Here is a 17,783-nt window from a genome sequence, read left to right on the forward strand (position 1 = left end):
CGAAGCTGCAGCGTCTACACGACCAACGGAAAAGAAAAGGGCTTTTACTCTAATAAACTCTATATAACAAGCAGAAACAAAGCACAAAAATGGGTTCTTGACTTCTTAAGGAAAAATTAGAGACTTGAACGGTCCAATTCCGAGTTCAAATGGCCAAGTTATGGCCATTTGAAGTTTATATGCTCTTTAAATGAATATTTACGAATTTCTTCATTTAAATTTTAATTTAAAAATATATTTATTGCGTCAGCCGGGAGAGAGGGCGCACGGACCGGGTCCACGGGAGTGGGACCCACGCGGCAGCCTCACGGTCCACGGTGGACCGGGTGCACCCGGCTCACACCGGCCGGCGCCGTGGGCCCCACGCGTCAGCCGCACCCGAGGGCGCGGGCGGCTGATGGCTGGGCCCCACGCGGCAGCCGCTAGGCGCGCCCAGAGGCGGCCACGTCGGCGCGGCCGGCGGGAGGCGGCGTGCCCACGCCCCTATGGTCGCCGGCGGCGGCCATAGGCACGGCGGAGCGGCGGCCGGGAGAGGGGAGGGAAAGGGGGAAACGAAGCGGCGGTCCATGGCTCACCCCGGGTCGACGGCGACGACGGAAACGGCGACCGGAGCGGAGGAAGGCGGCAGCGCGGCTCGGGTGGACGGGGTCGATGGCGCTCCGGCGGTCGGCGAGCGAAACGGAGGGGTGGACGAGGTCGGCGAGGATGCGGCGAAGCCGAAGGAGGCGGCGCCGAGGTGGGAGGTGGTCCGGGGCGACGACGGCGGCGGACCGGAGCTCGGCGGCGACGGCGGAGAGAGAGAGCGACGGCGCGAGCTCGATTCCGGCGAGGAGAGAGGGCGGTGAGTGGCGGAAACGGTGGTGGGGAGCTCGGGAGGGTTTATATAGGGTTGGGAGTGAGAGAGGGCGGCCGGAGGAGGGGGAAATGGGCGCGGGAGACCCGGCCGCCATTAATGGTGCCGGCGAGGTTAGGGGAGAGGTTTCCAAACGAATCCGAGGGAGAGAGGGAGGGAAAAATGGGGGAAAAGGGGGAGGGGATCCCGGGGAATAATCCCCCCCACTTTAATGCACGCGGGGACGGCGGGATACGGCGGAATCGGCGGCGGCGGTGGCGCTTGGCGCGGGCGGGGCGGCGGGAGCGGCGGGAGGAAGGGGATGACGGGTGGGCCCCACCCGTCAGCGAGGGTGGCGGGCGGGCCCGCCCGTCAGCGGCGCGTGCGCAGGGAGGGCCGAGTGGGCCGCGGGGGAGAGGAGAGAGGGGGAGGGAGATGGGCCGAATTCGGCCCATTAGAGGGGAGAGGGTGATTTTTAGGGTTTTCTTTTTATAAAACCTTTTTAACTTTGTTTATTTCTTAATAATTATTATTTGTGCTCTGAAAATTCCACTAAAATTTGTTTACACATTTTAGGCTTTTAGGAAATATACGAAAATCCTCCAAGCCCTATTTGACTTTTAACTTTGCACATTTTAATTTTTGAAGGCTTTCACAAGCATTTTAATTATTCTAGGCATAATTTAGAGGATGTATTTTAGGGTCGATTTGGGACGCGACAACTTCTTGCATGGAGATGACATTCTCTGGATCAATTTCAAGGGGATCTACGAACTATACCAGCTGGACGCCCTCGACGTCTCTATTATGAGTTGCTGGATTTTGTAAGTATATCGTTCAGTTATATTTCTTAATTACTACGTCTCCTTTAATTAATTAGGTCCTTGTATATAAGTAGACTATAGAAAATAAAATACTCCCTTTTATCGTTGTAGAATGGTGATTCAAAGGGCCCGACGGTGGAGGGTTTTCGATACTGGATTCATCGACCCTCGGAGAGTAAACGTCGCAATGCTCGACCAACATCCGCAGGAAACAGTGGACAATCTCGTCCATCTCCTGAAGGCGCAGCATTACAAGACGTTCATACTATTGCCGTACAACACAGAGTTAGTTTAATTTTACTGTCTTCCTACATACCAAATTTCATTCCCGTACGAACTTGCTAAGTGTTTCATATGTAATGCATCCCACGCACATTGCAGATTCCACTGGGTGCTTTTACTCTTCGACCTGACGGCCTGCACCGTCAACGTATATGACTCAATGGATAAAAAAGAGTCTACGTTTGACAAGGTTTTCGAACTTATAGACAGGTACTGGCATAAGTTCCTCTGTTAATTAAGAAATTCTTGTTATGTTAATTATTTCTACTACGAATCATATCTTTAATTAAACTCCATGTAGGGCTTGGTATCGGTTCCGTCATTTGGTCCACGGCAACTGGACAGAAAGACTTAGGCGGAGGTTCAAATTCCCTGTGAGTACACATGCTCTACATTTATATTTCTCCGATTCAAATTAATACATACAAGTGTATATTAATTAGATCTCACGCCGTTAATTTGTCATTTATTTGTAGTGCGCAAAGCAAAAGCAGGGAACTAACTTGTGTGGCTACTACGTGTGCGAGTATTGCCACTGCCTTGCAGACCAAATCATCACCACAAGAGAGCTCAATGTACGTACAAATAAATTCAAATTTTCATTACGTAACGATTTCTTGTTTAATTACTAATCAATTTCATACATTCATATAGTTTATTCGCATGAGGGATAACCTGACCACACACAAGGAATTTATCGCGGCGGTTCAAGAACAACTCATGGGATTCATCAACGAAGAAATCCTTGATCCCAAGGGTGAATTCTACTACAACGGAAACACAATTCACCGGTTCTTAGCTTCTGAGCTAGCAGCGACTACTACTACGTCGAAATCGTAGCTAGCTAGGACATATAATTGATTGTAATTAATACATGACTACATATGCTTCTATATGCATGTGTACACATTTTCTATAATGTAAATATATTTTGGTCATATATATATATATACACATATGCATTTGCATAACATATATATATGTATAAATACATATATATTATGCATGTACATATGTACTGAACCATATATACATATAATATATATATATATATATATATATATATATGTATGCATATATATGTATTGAAACATATATATGCATGGTTTATATACATAGCAACAGGGCCATGCAAAAAAAAAAGGTCAGCTCGATCTTTAGTCCCGGTTGGTAACAAGATGGCTCAGCCGGCCACGTGGCTGAGCCATCTTTACCAACCGGGACTAAAGATCGATCTTTAGTCCCGGTTATTTCACCCGGGACTAAAGATAGCGATCTTTAGTCCCGGATTGGTAGTCCCGGTTTGAAAACCGGGACTAAAGAGGGGTTACGAACCGGGACTACGAAGGGTTTCTCCACCAGTGGATGGACCTGCATTCTACGAATTTGAGCGGTGAGCTGCCGGTTTGGATAGGAAAGTTGAGCAGCCTGGATTTTGTTGATCTCTCACACAACACACTGACTGGTGAGCTGCCTGTGGGTTTTGGAGCACTTAGAAACATGATTTACCTAAATCTCGGTTGGAATAATTTCACCGGACAGATTTCCGAGGAGCATTTTTCAAGTTTACTGAACTTAAAATATTTGTACCACTCTGGGAACTCTTTCAAGCAGATGGTCTTCGAGGAAGATTGGATTCCTCCATTCAGACTGAAGGTAGCACATTTGCGGTCGTGTCGATTAGGTCCCAAGTTCCCATCATGGCTAAAATGGCAAACTGAAATCAGGGTGCTTGATGTTTCAGGCACGTGCATAAGTGATTCTTTGCCTGTTTGGTTTAAGACCGTTTTTTCTCAAGCTTACTCACTGAACTTGTCGGACAATCAGTTATGTGGTACCTTACCCAGAACACTAGAGGATATGTTGGCAATGGTGATGGATCTTGGGTCCAACAATTTGACAGGTCAAGTTCCACGCTTCCCTGTAAACATCACCTACTTTGATCTCTCAAATAATTCTTTGTCTGGGCCACTACCATCTGATCTTGGAGCTCCCAGGTTAGAGGAGCTGCGTCTTTACAGCAATTACATCACAGGCACCATCCCTGCTTCTTTCTGCCAGTTGCGTGGATTGGTATCTTTGTATCTGTCAAGCAATCACCTGACAGGAGAATTCCCACAATGTTCAGATAACTACAAAGCACTACCACCGGATGATCTGGATCCGTTCTTCTCGCCTTATTTTGGCGACCGCATGTCTACAATAGACCTGAGCAACAATAGCTTCACAGGCCCATTCCCACAGTTTCTTGAAAATACCACATATTTGCGTTTTCTTGATCTCTCACACAACAATTTTTCTGGGAAGCTGCCAACATGGATAGCAAAGAGAATTCCATACTTACGGTTTTTGCGGTTACGGTCGAATATGTTTTCTGGCCACATTCCAGAGGAATTAACCAACACTACAAGGGAAATTGGTTTTTGTGATGATTAATTTTGACCACAAAAAATGTTTTTTTCATCACAAGCAAGCGACTGTGGCCAATTCTGAAGTTGTCACTAGTCGCCACTAATCGAGCCACAAATAACATAGTGATGATTTTGTGTTCGCCACAAATATTCATTAATATTAGTGATGGTAAAATTTATCACTGATAATAGTTACATCAGAGACGACATACGCCGCCACAAATATGTTTAGAATAGTGGCGATAGTTTCATCACTTAAGATTTTTATGGTGGCCCCAAAAATTGCCACATTTAGTAGATAATTATGACTATAAAATTGTCACTATTGTGATTTAGAAATGTGATTATTTATATGGCCACTACTTCCGTTAGATCTGTGGCAGCGTTACTGTCACTTTTGATGTTTTATGTGGTGAAATTTCTTCTCACTTCTGCACGGGGAATTAAAAAAGACCGGCACAAGTATACCCTGATAAATACCACACGAAAATTGCCGGTTGATGAGCCATATGTTCTAGCGTCTCAAGTAGAACAAGTATATTATGTCAAAGATACGATAGATCCTAAATGGTGTGTGGTGGTAAAAACTAAACCTCGTGATATGTATGATGTACCTGAAGAAGAAATTGGTTCAAGTGAATCAAATAATGCTGGTTCTCAAGCATGCCAAGAAAATGAGGAGATGACTGATGCATCAAACTCAAATGTAATAGAAGATGATGCCAACAGGACACTGAACAACCCAGAAGTTGAAGGTGAACAAGTTGAGGCAGATTGAATAAATCCAGAAGATGATGATAGTGATGAAGAAGAGTCTGAAATTGACAGTGATGGAGGTGAGTATAGTTCTTCAGATGATGACAGCAATGAATCAGCATACGAGGAAGACACAGATGAAAGTTAGTTTATTGGTTTATGTTTTTGAGATAAATTATGTTGTTAATGGTACTTTAATACACGACTTGTGTGATTTATATAAAACAGACATATGAATTTTAGGAGGCGCAAATATATTCTGTTATTGAGCGGATAATAAACATGTTTATTCCATTTTCTACATGTGAATGTGTTGCTTACAGAAAAAACATGTACGGAAATATATGGAGAATAAATTATTATGTTGCTCTTTAATTCTTTTATAAAAAAATTATGTCCAAAATTTGTTGCTTTGCCACTGAATATAGGCGGTATATGCGGTGAATAAAATTTTTGGAAGAAATACAAATTTAAAAAAATAGTTTTTAAATAAATTGTACATGGCATATTCAAACAATTATTAATGAACAGTGAGAACACATTTTTTCGCTAATATGAATTTCTATGAAAAAATTGTATGCCACTAGATATGGATGATATTTTACAAATTCATCACAATTATAGTATCCCGTGACGATATGAAGTTTTCCCACTAATAAAAAAATATTAGTGGCGAATGAGTTTGCTACAACTACGGACTCCTGTGACAATATAATAATTGGTCACTAATTAAAAATTAAACAGTGGCAAAAGGATGTTCGCCGCAGTAAATTCGTCACTGATAAGGCCTCTTGTGTTGACACCATGTTCTCCCACTAATAATACAACGACAGTGGCAAAATATTAATTTCTCACTAATGATTTGACACTAATGCTACATCTTGTGGCGACTTAATATTTTCTCACTAATGATCAGTAACATAGTGGCGAAAACTTTTTTGGTTACTACAATTGCGATAAACAGTGGCGAAATAAAACTTCGTCACATTATTTTGACACAAGAAGTCTGAACTCCTGTAGTGCAACTCTTTTGGCCTTCATTATTTGGACCTTGCAAACAACAACATATCAGGAATAATACCTCAATCTCTAGCAGGCATGAAGGCCATGAGGCGCACTACTCCGGATGGGAACAGGGGCGATGTCTACGAAGGCAGCATATATCGTTCACCAAAGGCCAAGAGCTTCGCTACACCTTCAGCAACTACAATCTCGTCGTCCTCCTGGATCTGTCAGGCAACAGCTTGACAGGACAGATTCCGGAGGAGATATCACTGCTCCTTGGGCTCAAGAGCCTGAATCTCTCCGGCAACCACTTGGGTGGAAAGATTCCGAACACGATCGGCGATTTGAATTGAAGGGGTTGGAGTCACTGGATCTCTCTCGAAACAGGTTGTCCGGTGAAATACCGTCGAGTTTGTCGGAACTAACTTCCTTGAGCTGGCTGAACCTGTCCTACAACAATCTGTCGGGGAGAATACCATCAGGGCATCAACTACAGACACTCAATGACCAAGAGTACATCTACATCGGCAATCCTGGCCTTTGCGGCCCTCCTCTCCGCAAGAATTGTGCAATGAGAGGAAGACACGATGAAGTTGACGATGTGTCAGATGATTTAGCAGCCCTGTATCTTGGTATGAGCATAGGGTTCGTAGTGTCTCTCTGGTTGGTGTTTTGCACTTTGCTGTTCAGGAAAAAATGGAGAATCGCATACTTTGTGCTCTTTGATAGGCTATGTGACAACATATTTGTGCAGGTGGCGTGCAAGCTGGGCAAAAAGTCGAGTGTTACAGGTCCCAAGAACAATACTTAAGATCAACTGATAGGAAACTTGGGAGTCATTAATATATGATGTTTTGGACAAGTAAATGAACCTAAGTTGTTTGTCCTAGCAACAAGTATCTTTTGGACAAGAGTATGCTGCAAATTGGTTGTCATTTCCTCCTTTTTTTTTGTGTGTTTTTTCCTTTTGGGGAAACTTATACACGGTACTGTAGATGCTTCAGCTACTTTATATCAAGCCATGTACTTCTGCAACACAGTTTTTGCGTGCACTTACCCCCTCATGTTGTTCCATTTGCTAAATACATATTAAATCTATGATCCCAATTTCTACTAACAATATTCAGATTTAGGTTAGTTTTCTAATAGAACTTCAAGTCTTCCCACATTAGAAGTCTTATCTTTTATCTCCAATATATATCTCTTGTAAACTGCATAAGAACGGTGATATTCTATTATTATTCCCTACATTTGTAGCCAAATTCTCAATAGTGATCATTGTTGTTTGGCGCTTGTGGTTTTTCCCGCCAGAGTTTTTCATGTAAAAATTCGTGTCTCCTTAATTTTGTGCGTTTATTTTTATAACAAATGATATAAGAGCAGTGGAGATCTAATGCCCAGCCACTGGCGCTTTTGTCCTTGGGCGAATCCATCTGTCTGAACTACGGTAGGCGCACATCATCGATCTGTTGGCCACTGTTAGGGGCGCAACTGCCACCAACCGTGAGCCACCTCTAGGTTAGATTGTGCCTGCTCCACCATAGTTCCAACGGGATCCACAACTTTAAATTCTAAACCTACACAACCCAATAGACTAGTCTAACAGATGAGTATTGTTTGTCATACATCGGGCCTAACAATATCCTCCGTCATATCAACACATCTAACCCCGAATATTTATTTCAGTGCCAAGCCTACAATCTCACCTGTCGCATCAAAGCTCACGCGATCGGAGACACTTGTTACCAAGCTCTCCTACCATGCGACCTAGGGCTCTAATATGGCTTATTAGCTGGATTTTTCACATTTTAGTCCTTTTAAAAAACTTATTTCGCAAATAGACCCCTGGAAAAACTTATCTCAGAAATGGTCCTTTTTGGGCGCCAGAGTGGCTGGCGCCATTGTCCAACGGGACGGAGCCAGCCTTTCTAGCGCCGTCCCCCTGCCGACGTGGCGGGGCGATGCTGAGGTGGCTAGGGGGAGCGCGCCAGCTCCCCCCTCCTCCCCCGAAATTTTTTATTTTTCTTTTATTTGTTTGATATTTTTTCCACGCTTAGGGATACACAAGAACCAACAATAGAAAAAATGAACTCAAATGGATGTAATATGTAACCTGTAGAATTTTTCCTCTTCTCTCCTCTCTCTTCGAACTAGTGTAGAGGAGAGAGATGTGCAACTTTTTTATTTTTATTTTATTTTTTTGATATTTTTTTCACACTTAGGAACTCAAAAGAACCAATCATAAAAAAATAAACTCAAACGGACAAAATATATGGTATGTGAAATTTTCCAAAGCTCTACCGAAAAACTTCTCTCCTCGAAAACACAATCTTGCAAGCTGAATTTGGAGGTTTTAATATTGGCTAAGCCAAGAAGAATCGGATGTAACTTTTTCTGTAGATGTCCGTGGATATATTATTTGTCTGATTCCGAGTCCGTATGAGAAAGTTACGCCTATTTTAATAAGTGATATATTTTATCCGTTTCGCTAGAGCTTTGGAAAATTCTACATGTCACATATTTTGTCCGTTTGAGTTTATTTTTTCTATGGTTGGTTTCTATGTTCTCCTAAGTGTGAAAAAAATATCAAAAAAATAAAATAAAAAAAATTGAATCTCTCTGTACTGTTTAACTTATAAACTTATAGCTATCATTTCATGTGGTTATATTTTGAATTAGATTAAGTAATTTCATATAGTGGTAGAGTGCATTTTGTTTAACATGTTGATCAAAGGGTTTTACTAAAGGAGTTATGGTCTAATTTTTGTGAAGGTGCAAAGTAAGCTAAGTGGTATGCTAGCTATATTCAGACTTAGCTAAGTGGTAGTTCGAGTTTAAATTTTTTTGTGGTTGGTTGTATCGTGATCCTAAGTGTGAAAAAACATCCAAACAATAAAACAAAAATGACATCGTTGCAACTACATACAGAGAAACAGGAATGGAGGCGAGGGGTGGGTTGGGGGATGACGCGCCCTCCTCCCTAGGGCGGCGCCAGCCATACAGGCGCCCTCCTCCTGCCACGTCGGTTCGCGTGTGCCACAGTGGCAGGAGGTCGGCATCAGAGAGGCTGGCACTGTCCCGTTGGACGACGGCGCCAGCCACTATGGCGCCCCAAAAAGGACCATTTCTAGGATAAGTTTTTCTAGGGGTCTATTTGAGAAATAAGTTTTTCAAAAGGACCAAAATGTGAAAAATCCAGGGCTTATTAGAGTGCAAACCTATGCTTTAATACATGTCATTAGAGTGCACAGTCCTGCCCACCAACCTTAGGCTTGCTCTACCTTAGACTCAACTAGAGCCACAACTTTAGGTAATGGGTCTACACAACATAAAATATAGTCTAATAAGTGATGATAGCCCTAACATTTTAAATCGTGCTCTTTCATCATTATTTTTCAATGTGGGACAAAAACCAATATCTGCTTGGTGCATCTAACCTGAAATGATGTCGAATCTCTAGGTTCTATTATAGAAACGATTTTTTTGGGCGAACCCCCTCTAACTTGCAGGTGGGTTATAACATTGTCTGCCTATGATAATTTTGCCCCAGGAGGAAGATAAGGCCAACGGACCTCTTAATAGACCCGTTTATTTTCACAGGCGAACATATTAAGAGGTCTACCTGGCACCCGGCCGACTGCCCCATCCGCTTCCTCTCTTTTATTCTCTCATCTCTTAAAATATCTCTCCCCACTCCACTCCTCACCCCCTTCTCCCCCGTCCCCTCCTCCCCTACCTCCACCGCAGCCATGGCGACGGAAGCTGCCCTGCGACAGGTGGATCTAGCACTAGCTAATGAGGTGATGACAACGTTGGCGGCAAGCCGCATGGTGGCGGATCCCTGGCCCCGGCCCCAAGAGGGGTGGATCTAGCGGTGCTGGCCTCGGGAGCGGCGGATCCAACTCCACAGACCTCGGCGATGATGACAACAATCACAGCGGTGGCTAGGGCGGCGACGACAATGGCAGCAAGCTGCGTGAGGGCAGATCTGGCGGCGCTAGACTCGAGACTGGCGGATCCGCCTCTGCGGGCCTCAGCGACGACGACAACGATGATGACAATGGCACCAATGGCTAGGGCAACGACGAAGACCGTGGCAAGCTGTGCGAGGGCAGATCCGGCGGGACTGGTCTCGGGAGCGGCCGATGGTGATGAGCGTGTCGATCGATGGGTGCCTGTGCTCCGCCTTGTCGCGCCTCGGGTCCTCCTCCACCACCGACGACCTCAGGATGCGGGTTATAGTTTTGGGGATGCGGTGCGGCGGTGGCAGGCATGCGGGCTAGGGTTTCACAATTTTTCAGAATTTTATTTTATTTTTTGCCAAAATTCTAGTGCAGATTGGCGGCTTAACATGCCTGCCTGCTAAAAACAATTTTTGCATGAGGGCGTGGTGCCCGCATGTGGAAATCTTCATTTTTATTTTTTAATACACGTAGTTGCAGGCGAGTGGAGCCCCGCCTGCGAAAATTGAAGATAGCCACATGTAAAAATCATTTTTTATTAGTAGCACCAGCGGGAAGGAGAAAAATCTATGCACATAGTCTACAATAGGGATGGATATCAAGCTGGCTCGACCTGATCTGGCTTTAATTTGATTTGTTATCCTAAAGAAACATAGCTTGGCTCGACTTGTTTACCAGCTTGTTTAGCTTGCGAGCTGGCACATTAATAACTTGATGGCAGTGGCGTATGTGCTCGCTCCTCATACTCCAATGCCCCGACATCGCCATCTTGCTGCGTCGAGCCCTCCAATGCTCACACGACCCGGACAAAGGATGGCGGCTTATGACTGGAAGGAGAGATCGAGAAGGGGGCAACAGTAGGCGGCGGCGGTGCACACGCACAACCGGAGAGACTAGAGGGGGAAGGCATTAGCTAGGCGGCGTGTGGAGCGGCGACGCTGCGCATTGCCGCATTGCATGCTCAAGCGCGAGTGCGCGACTGTTTGGTCGACCACTATGAGCTGATGTGCATGTGGCTGCGTCGCCGTTGTGTTGTGGTTCCGGATTAGGCTGTGTTCTTCCTCCATTTTCCTAACCACCTTTCTTATTTTCTACGTGCACGTTTTTCAAACCGCTAAACGGTGTAATTTATATAAAAAAAGCCTTTTTATATGAAAGTTGTTTTAAAAAATCATATTAATCCAACCCCTCCTCCTGAACATAGCAGGCTGTAGCCTAAGGGAGACGTACGGGTTTACTATACTTTGGTGGTGTTTGAATCTTCTGAAGATAAAAATGAAGATTAATTGTTCTACGTAAGACGAGATGGTAGTAATATGTGATTAATTGGATTTTAATTATTACAAACTTAAAAAATGGATTAATATGATATTTTAGAGAAACTTTCATATATAAAGTTTTCGTACGAAACACATCATTTAATAGTTTGAAAAGCGTGCCACGAGAATATAAAATTTCATCCAACAATTGTTGGACATTCAAACGCAGCCTGTTATGTTGGTGTGGGACTTATATGGCCTAGGAAAAAGTACACCAAAGGTCCCTCAACTTGTCATCGAGTTTAAAAATCGTCCCCCAACCGCTAAACCAGGTATCTAGCGTCCCTCAACTAACCAAAACCGGTCACAATAGGTTCTTAGGTGGTTTTGACCCCGGTTTTATCCTACGTGGCGGTTGAGGACTTGAGTCAGCATGAGACCCACATGGGCCACACATGTCAGGCTGCCACATCAGCCTCCCCTCTCTCTCTTTTCCCCTCTTCTCTCCCTTCCTCATCTCTCTCTCCCATCTCTGACTCAGCCGGCAGGAGGAGGAGTGTGGCGGCGGCCAGCAACGGGCGACGCGGTGGCCAGCAACGGGCGACGCGGCGGCGGTGATGGCAGTGACGGGGAGGGGCGGCGCGCGGGCAGCGGGTGGAGGAGCGGCGCGCGGGCTCCTCCGCCGGCCACCGCCCACGAGGCCCATGAGGCAGAGGAGCAACGCACGGGCGGGCGGCGGGGGGAGGAGCGGCGCGCGGGCTCCCCCGTCGGCCGCCGCCCACGAGGCTAATGAGGCAGAGGAACGGCGACGACGACATGGCGGCGGGCGACACAGCCTTATTAGTAGTAGATCTCTCGCTGTCGCTGCCTCCAGCCCTAGAATCCCCAGCAACAACCCGCCACCACGATGTCTCGCCGGTACGACAGCTGCATGACGATCTTCTCGCCGGAGGGGCGGCTCTACCAGGTGGAGTACGCGATGGAGGCGATCGGGAACGCCGGGTCGGCCCTCGGCGTCCTGGCGGCCGATGGCGTGGTCCTCGGCGGCAAGAAGAAGGTCACGTCCAAGCTCCTCCAGACCTCACGCTCCGCCGAGAAGACGTACAAGATCGACTCCCACCTCGCCTGCGCAGTCGCCGAGATCATGTCCGATGCCAACATCCTCCTCAACACCGCCTGCCTCCATGCCCAGCGCTACGCCCTCTCCTACCAGGAGCCCATCCCCATCGAGCAGCTCGTCCAATCCCTCCGCAACACCAAGTAAGGGTACACCCAGTTCGGCGGCCTCCGCCCCTTCGGCGTCTCCTTCCTCTTCGCCAACTGGGACAAGCACCATGGTTCCAGCTCTACATGAGCGACCCTACTATAGCGGCTGGAAGGCCGCCACCATCGGGGCCAACAGCTAGGCGGCGCAGTCCATGCTCAAGTAGCTCATCCCCCCATCGCAGTCACATCGCCCGTCGCCGGCCGCCGATGCCCTCCTCCCGTCGGCTGAGTCAGAGAAGGGAGAGAGAGATGAGGAAGGGAGAGAAGAGGGGAAAGGAGAGAGAGAGAGAGAATTGGCTGATGTGGCAGCCTGATATGTGGTCCCATGTGGGTCACGCACTAACTCAGCCGCGACGTAGGACAAAACCGGGGTCAAAACCACCGAAGGACCTATTGTGATTGGTTTTCGTTAGTTAAGAGACGATGGAAACCTGGTTTTGCGGTTGGGGGACGATTTTGTAACTCGATGACAAGTTGAGGGACCTTTGGTGTACTTTTTCCTATGGCCTATGAACTGATTAATGGGCTTGCTTGGACGTGGCTGGGTTGATGGGTTGATGCTCATGAGACAAATGAACTGGTCCAGGCCTCCAGTTCATTTGACTCATGAGCATAGCCAGTGAGCTATACATTGCTGCAAGCCTACAACCGTGGCTCAGCTTGTTAACAATTGTGAACGACTCAAGCACATCACGAGCCGAGTGAACTAGCAGCCTAGCAGGCCACGAGTTTTTCTCCCCGCCCTAGTACTCTACAGGAAGCATTAGAAAAATCAACCTAAGCCTTGTTGCCTGATCCAAAATTATAGTGAATTTTTGCTATGCGCACACATCTAAGCTACCAGGAGATCGATTTCCATATCTTCTCTTCATGCAGACAGAAGTGCACTAGGGTTTCTCGTTTCTGCTATGTTAACATAAATTAACATGAATGCTTACTAATACACGCATAAAGAAGTTCATCTTTTACCTCCGCGAGGAATGCTTAATAGAAAGGTATGCTGACTAGAGATTAATGCAGTCCGCTAATTTCCGGCACCTAGCAATGAAGTTACCGATGCAGTCCGATGATACTCATCGATCTGACTCTAATCATCAAGATAGATTAAAAACACGTAGACGTTCCGATCACCAATGAGGGCCGTACATGTACTATGTTTAATCTAGAAAATTAATGTACTCCAGCGCAAATGTCTTAGCCAACGGCATGTTGTCGATGATGAAGCGGCTTGACGAAGGACGCTGGGCGCGGTGTTTAATTATTTTCTCCGTGGCGGCGCAGGCTTGCTACTGTTGCTACCTCCCTGTTGCTAGCGCCGGCCGGCTTTGGTCTTCTGGATTTCCTAATCTACCACCTCCGAGTTTCCAGCACGCGGGATGATGAGATCACGCGTTAATTCTCCTGATAAGCCGACGCACAGATAAGCTAATCCATCGACGTGCTGGAGATAAAAGTAAAACCACCCACGCGTACTGAAGTCCGGAGATAATCATGAAATTATCTATACTAATGACAGCGGCCCCACCTTTAATTTAGTTGGAAGTGCATCTGTGATCGCTACCAACAAATCAATGTAATCTATACGCAGTACTAATCAATCTCCTTTGTTTGAATAGCTCAAATCTTCAAACCATGTATTGAAGTTGAAATCCATTTGCACCATTATTTTCTATTCAAAATATGCAGCGAGACGAGTCCAATATTGATTATATTATCATATGATATTTGAATTTTCCAGGCCCAAACATCGTAGAGACACGCTTCACATCTATTTTGTAAAATTGGGCTACAAATTAGGCTTGGTTTAGTTCCTGAAATTAGGGAGAAGTTTGGGGAAAGTTGGTAGTTTGAAAAAAAAGTTGGGAGTTTATATGTGTAGGAAAGTTTTGGATGTGATGTGATGTGATAGAAAGTTAGGAGTTGGGAGGAAGTTTGGTGTGAACTAAACACACCCTTAGTGCCCAATGATTTATTATTTTTTTCTGTGAACAAACAAATGATAGAATTGAGATATCAAGTAGGCGAATTATGCCAATATTGTAGGGTTTATGTACGAAGCAACAGGGACTCGACTCGGCGAAATGACAAAAATGAGCCCAATATTGTATATACATTGACATCATTTATTACTTATACTTTTGGCCCACATGTCATTGAGCTTTATATGGGCCCAAGAAAATATTATTTGCATAAGAGAATGATGCCAAATAATTTTAGTATTATTTAATTCGAGGAATTTTTGCGTACAACGACAATATAAAAGCATAACAATTATTTGGCATAGAGCTAAAAGTATACCACATCAATCTAGTGAGCATTCAAAACATAGAGCTCCTGCACCAAGATAGAAGATTGTCACTTGAGGAGTGAATTTTTGGACAACGACAATATAAAAGCATGATACTCCATCTGTCCTAAAATATAACAACATTTAGCACTTAAAATTTATTTCAAAATATAACAACTTCTCTACCAGCATTTTCTTTCCAACCAATCACAACCCTTCACCATTCACTTTTTCTACCTATCTCCACTACTCATCCAATGACAACCCTCCATTATTCACTTCCACCTACTCTAAAACTTCTTATATTCTGGGATGGAGGCAGTAATTATTAGTGCTTTAGGAAAAGTATACCACATCAATCTACTAAGCATCAAAAACATAACATGCAATCATAAAAATTACTAACATAAACAATTTATCACATTCTAAAATTCAATATACACACATGCAAGCAAAATCATCGTCCCCACACCATTTTCACAATATTCTAAACCCAAATCCATCCATCATTTCTACCACATTTAACATATAATCATTCCTGTATTTTGCAACAAAACGCGGGTGTCATCCCGTTAATATTGATTGTGGCTAACACAGAAGTTGTATTTTCAGAGACTGCGTCAATGTCCGAAACTACTTAATTTGTGACGGGAGGACGAACCTTGCACAGCCACTATTTTGTCCCGGCCACTCTGCTCCAAGCTTTGTGGGCTCGTGGGCCACAGAACCTATCGCGATTGGAACTACAGTTGGCACCTATCCGTAGCGGGATTCCCGGTGGCGCAACGTGTGGTCTCCGCCGCGCCCAAATCCAACCCAAAATCCTTCCCCTCCCTTCCCCCGCGTCGCACGCATCACCACATCACACCGATCACCGATCACCCGCCCACCATGGCCGCCACCACCTGCCGCCTCGCCGCCGCGCCGCTCGGCCTCGCACCGCTGCCTCGCCGCCCCACCACGGTCGCCTTCGCCGTCGCTGCCACCGGCGTCAAGTACGGTGAGACCTCGCACCGAATCGTTGGCTCGCTCTGTCGTGTTCTATTCGCAACAACTGAATCATTGGCTCTCGACTTGTGCTGTCAGTAGGTATCAGGGCGTCGAGGAGCGTGGTGATCAGGGCGGCCGACGGCACCGGCGGCGAGACGGAGGTGCCGGAGATCGTCAAGGCAGCCCAGGACGCGGTCAGCATGCAATCCTTATCTTCTTCTGCTGCTGCTAGCTGCTGCTTCTGCATCATCGTTTCAGGCTTTCAGCTTCAGTTTCAGTTAGTTGTGAGGCCATTCCTGTGCAATGTGCGTAACCGTGACCACCGTTGTGTCTAGGCAGTGGGCCAAAGTTGAGGACAAGTACGCCGTCACCGCCATCGGCGTCGCCGCGCTCGTCGGCCTCTGGACGGCCATAGGCGCCATCAAGGTACACGACGCGACACATGCTTCCATTTCCATATACATATGATCTCTTACTCCTTCAAGTTCAGATATGATGCTTAATTTGATTTTCTTGGTAATCTGCATATCGGATTAGGCCATCGACAGGCTTCCACTTTTGCCCGGCGTGCTTGAGCTTGTTGGAATCGGGTATACAGGGGTAAGTTATAGGGACATTCAGATGAAAATTTCGTTGTCACATAGAGAGGTAGTGTAAGATTTGCATCTCTTACGAGCCCCAATTAACTGCTACTTTGTGTTCATCATGCAGTGGTTTACATACCGGAACCTCATCTTCCAGCCAGACAGGTTAGACATCCTGTTTTAATTTTTGCTCTTCACACCCGGTTCTACTGTAACAGGATACTGCACCATTGTTACAGAACTGACAATTTCTCTGGTTTAAACTCGTAGAATTTTACATGTATAAACATTGTGGAGGAGTTCTATTTTGCAATCCGTATGACTGACAATGATTTCGTTTAGACTGAAATACTTGGTAACCGTTGGAATGTGTGTTATGTGTGATTTTTAGTCCTTATTGATAAATCAATATACTCAGTTGACTTAGATTGGAAGTTGAACCCTGCTAATTAAAAAAATAACTTATGTTAAAGAAATGAGGAGATACATGGTTCTATCTATGGTTACGAATATTTGACTTTTAAGACAAGATTGGGTTAAACTTTTCGAGACCAAATATTTAGAAGTGATGGCTTAAGCCCAAGCTCAATGTTTTATTCAATAATATCCATCAATACTGGCTTGAGAACTAGACAACATGTAAATACACTTCAATTAGTAACAAATGTTCATAATTTGGTAACCGTGGATAAGGTTATGCCTCAAATATCCTTTTGTTCTCGTATATAAAATTACTGTTAGCCTTTCAGATTCTTATCATGTTTGGCACTCTAATGGATTTGCAGGGAAGCTCTGGTGAGCAAAATCAAGAGCACCTACAATGAAATCACCGGGAGCAGCAGCTAATTTCATACCATTTTCGAGAAGATTTCTGTAAATCAGAGAGCAGCAGGACTGCATCTGTCGGCAGCCATGCCAGTGAAGAGGAGGTTGCTAACGTTTTGAGACTGGTCCCTCCATTATTTCCATCTTATCCCCTGGCTCAAAGCAGACAAAAATACTATTATTGCTGATGAGTTGCTCATGTACCTATTCTAATTCAACAATAATGAAATATGTTTTCAGTTTCCGCTCTAGACGACTGCGTACTACAAACATCATTACATCAATGTTTGGTTGCCAATCACATGCATTGTCGTTTTGTATTTTCTTTTAGAGAAAATTCCCTATATACTCCTGAAAATTTACTCAATTCCTTTAATACCCCTGAATTTGACATCATCCCTTATATACCTCTGAGTTTTTATTTTGATCTCCTCTATGCCCATCTCCGTTAGTTGACCATTAGTTGACCGTTAAATATTTTAAAATGACTATATTACCCA

At 45.0% G+C, this 17,783-nt stretch overlaps 1 protein-coding gene, 1 long non-coding RNA gene and 2 pseudogenes across 3 annotated transcripts; all 4 read left to right on the plus strand.

Annotated features, from left to right (window-relative positions):
* Positions 1-2,282: 2,282 nt before the first annotated feature.
* Positions 2,283-2,746, plus strand: LOC127779593 (uncharacterized). The gene is made up of 3 exons (XR_008018697.1): positions 2,283-2,312; positions 2,415-2,513; positions 2,593-2,746. It is a non-coding gene; the product is annotated as an uncharacterized LOC127779593 (long non-coding RNA).
* Positions 2,747-3,807: 1,061 nt separating this feature from the next.
* On the plus strand, positions 3,808-6,921 carry LOC127780223 (receptor-like protein EIX2; annotated as a pseudogene).
* Positions 6,922-12,238: 5,317 nt separating this feature from the next.
* On the plus strand, positions 12,239-12,761 carry LOC127779591 (proteasome subunit alpha type-4-2-like; annotated as a pseudogene).
* A 2,910-nt stretch (positions 12,762-15,671) lies between these two features.
* Positions 15,672-17,534, plus strand: LOC127779592 (protein CURVATURE THYLAKOID 1B, chloroplastic-like). Of its 2 annotated transcripts, none has more exons than XM_052306402.1 (6): positions 15,672-15,884; positions 15,971-16,068; positions 16,214-16,300; positions 16,412-16,474; positions 16,586-16,623; positions 17,244-17,534. In XM_052306402.1, the coding sequence occupies exons 1-6, from the start codon at positions 15,776-15,778 to the stop codon at positions 17,302-17,304; spliced, it is 456 nt and encodes a 151-aa protein (XP_052162362.1). In that variant the 5' UTR covers positions 15,672-15,775; the 3' UTR covers positions 17,305-17,534. The 2 variants fall into 2 exon arrangements, with proteins under 2 accessions (XP_052162362.1, XP_052162363.1); XM_052306403.1 differs by having other exon boundaries at positions 15,974-16,068.
* Positions 17,535-17,783: the final 249 nt, after the last annotated feature.

Source organism: Oryza glaberrima, chromosome 7 (assembly GCF_000147395.1).
Source record: "Oryza glaberrima chromosome 7, OglaRS2, whole genome shotgun sequence".
In the NCBI taxonomy this organism is placed as follows: Eukaryota; Viridiplantae; Streptophyta; class Magnoliopsida; order Poales; family Poaceae; genus Oryza; species Oryza glaberrima.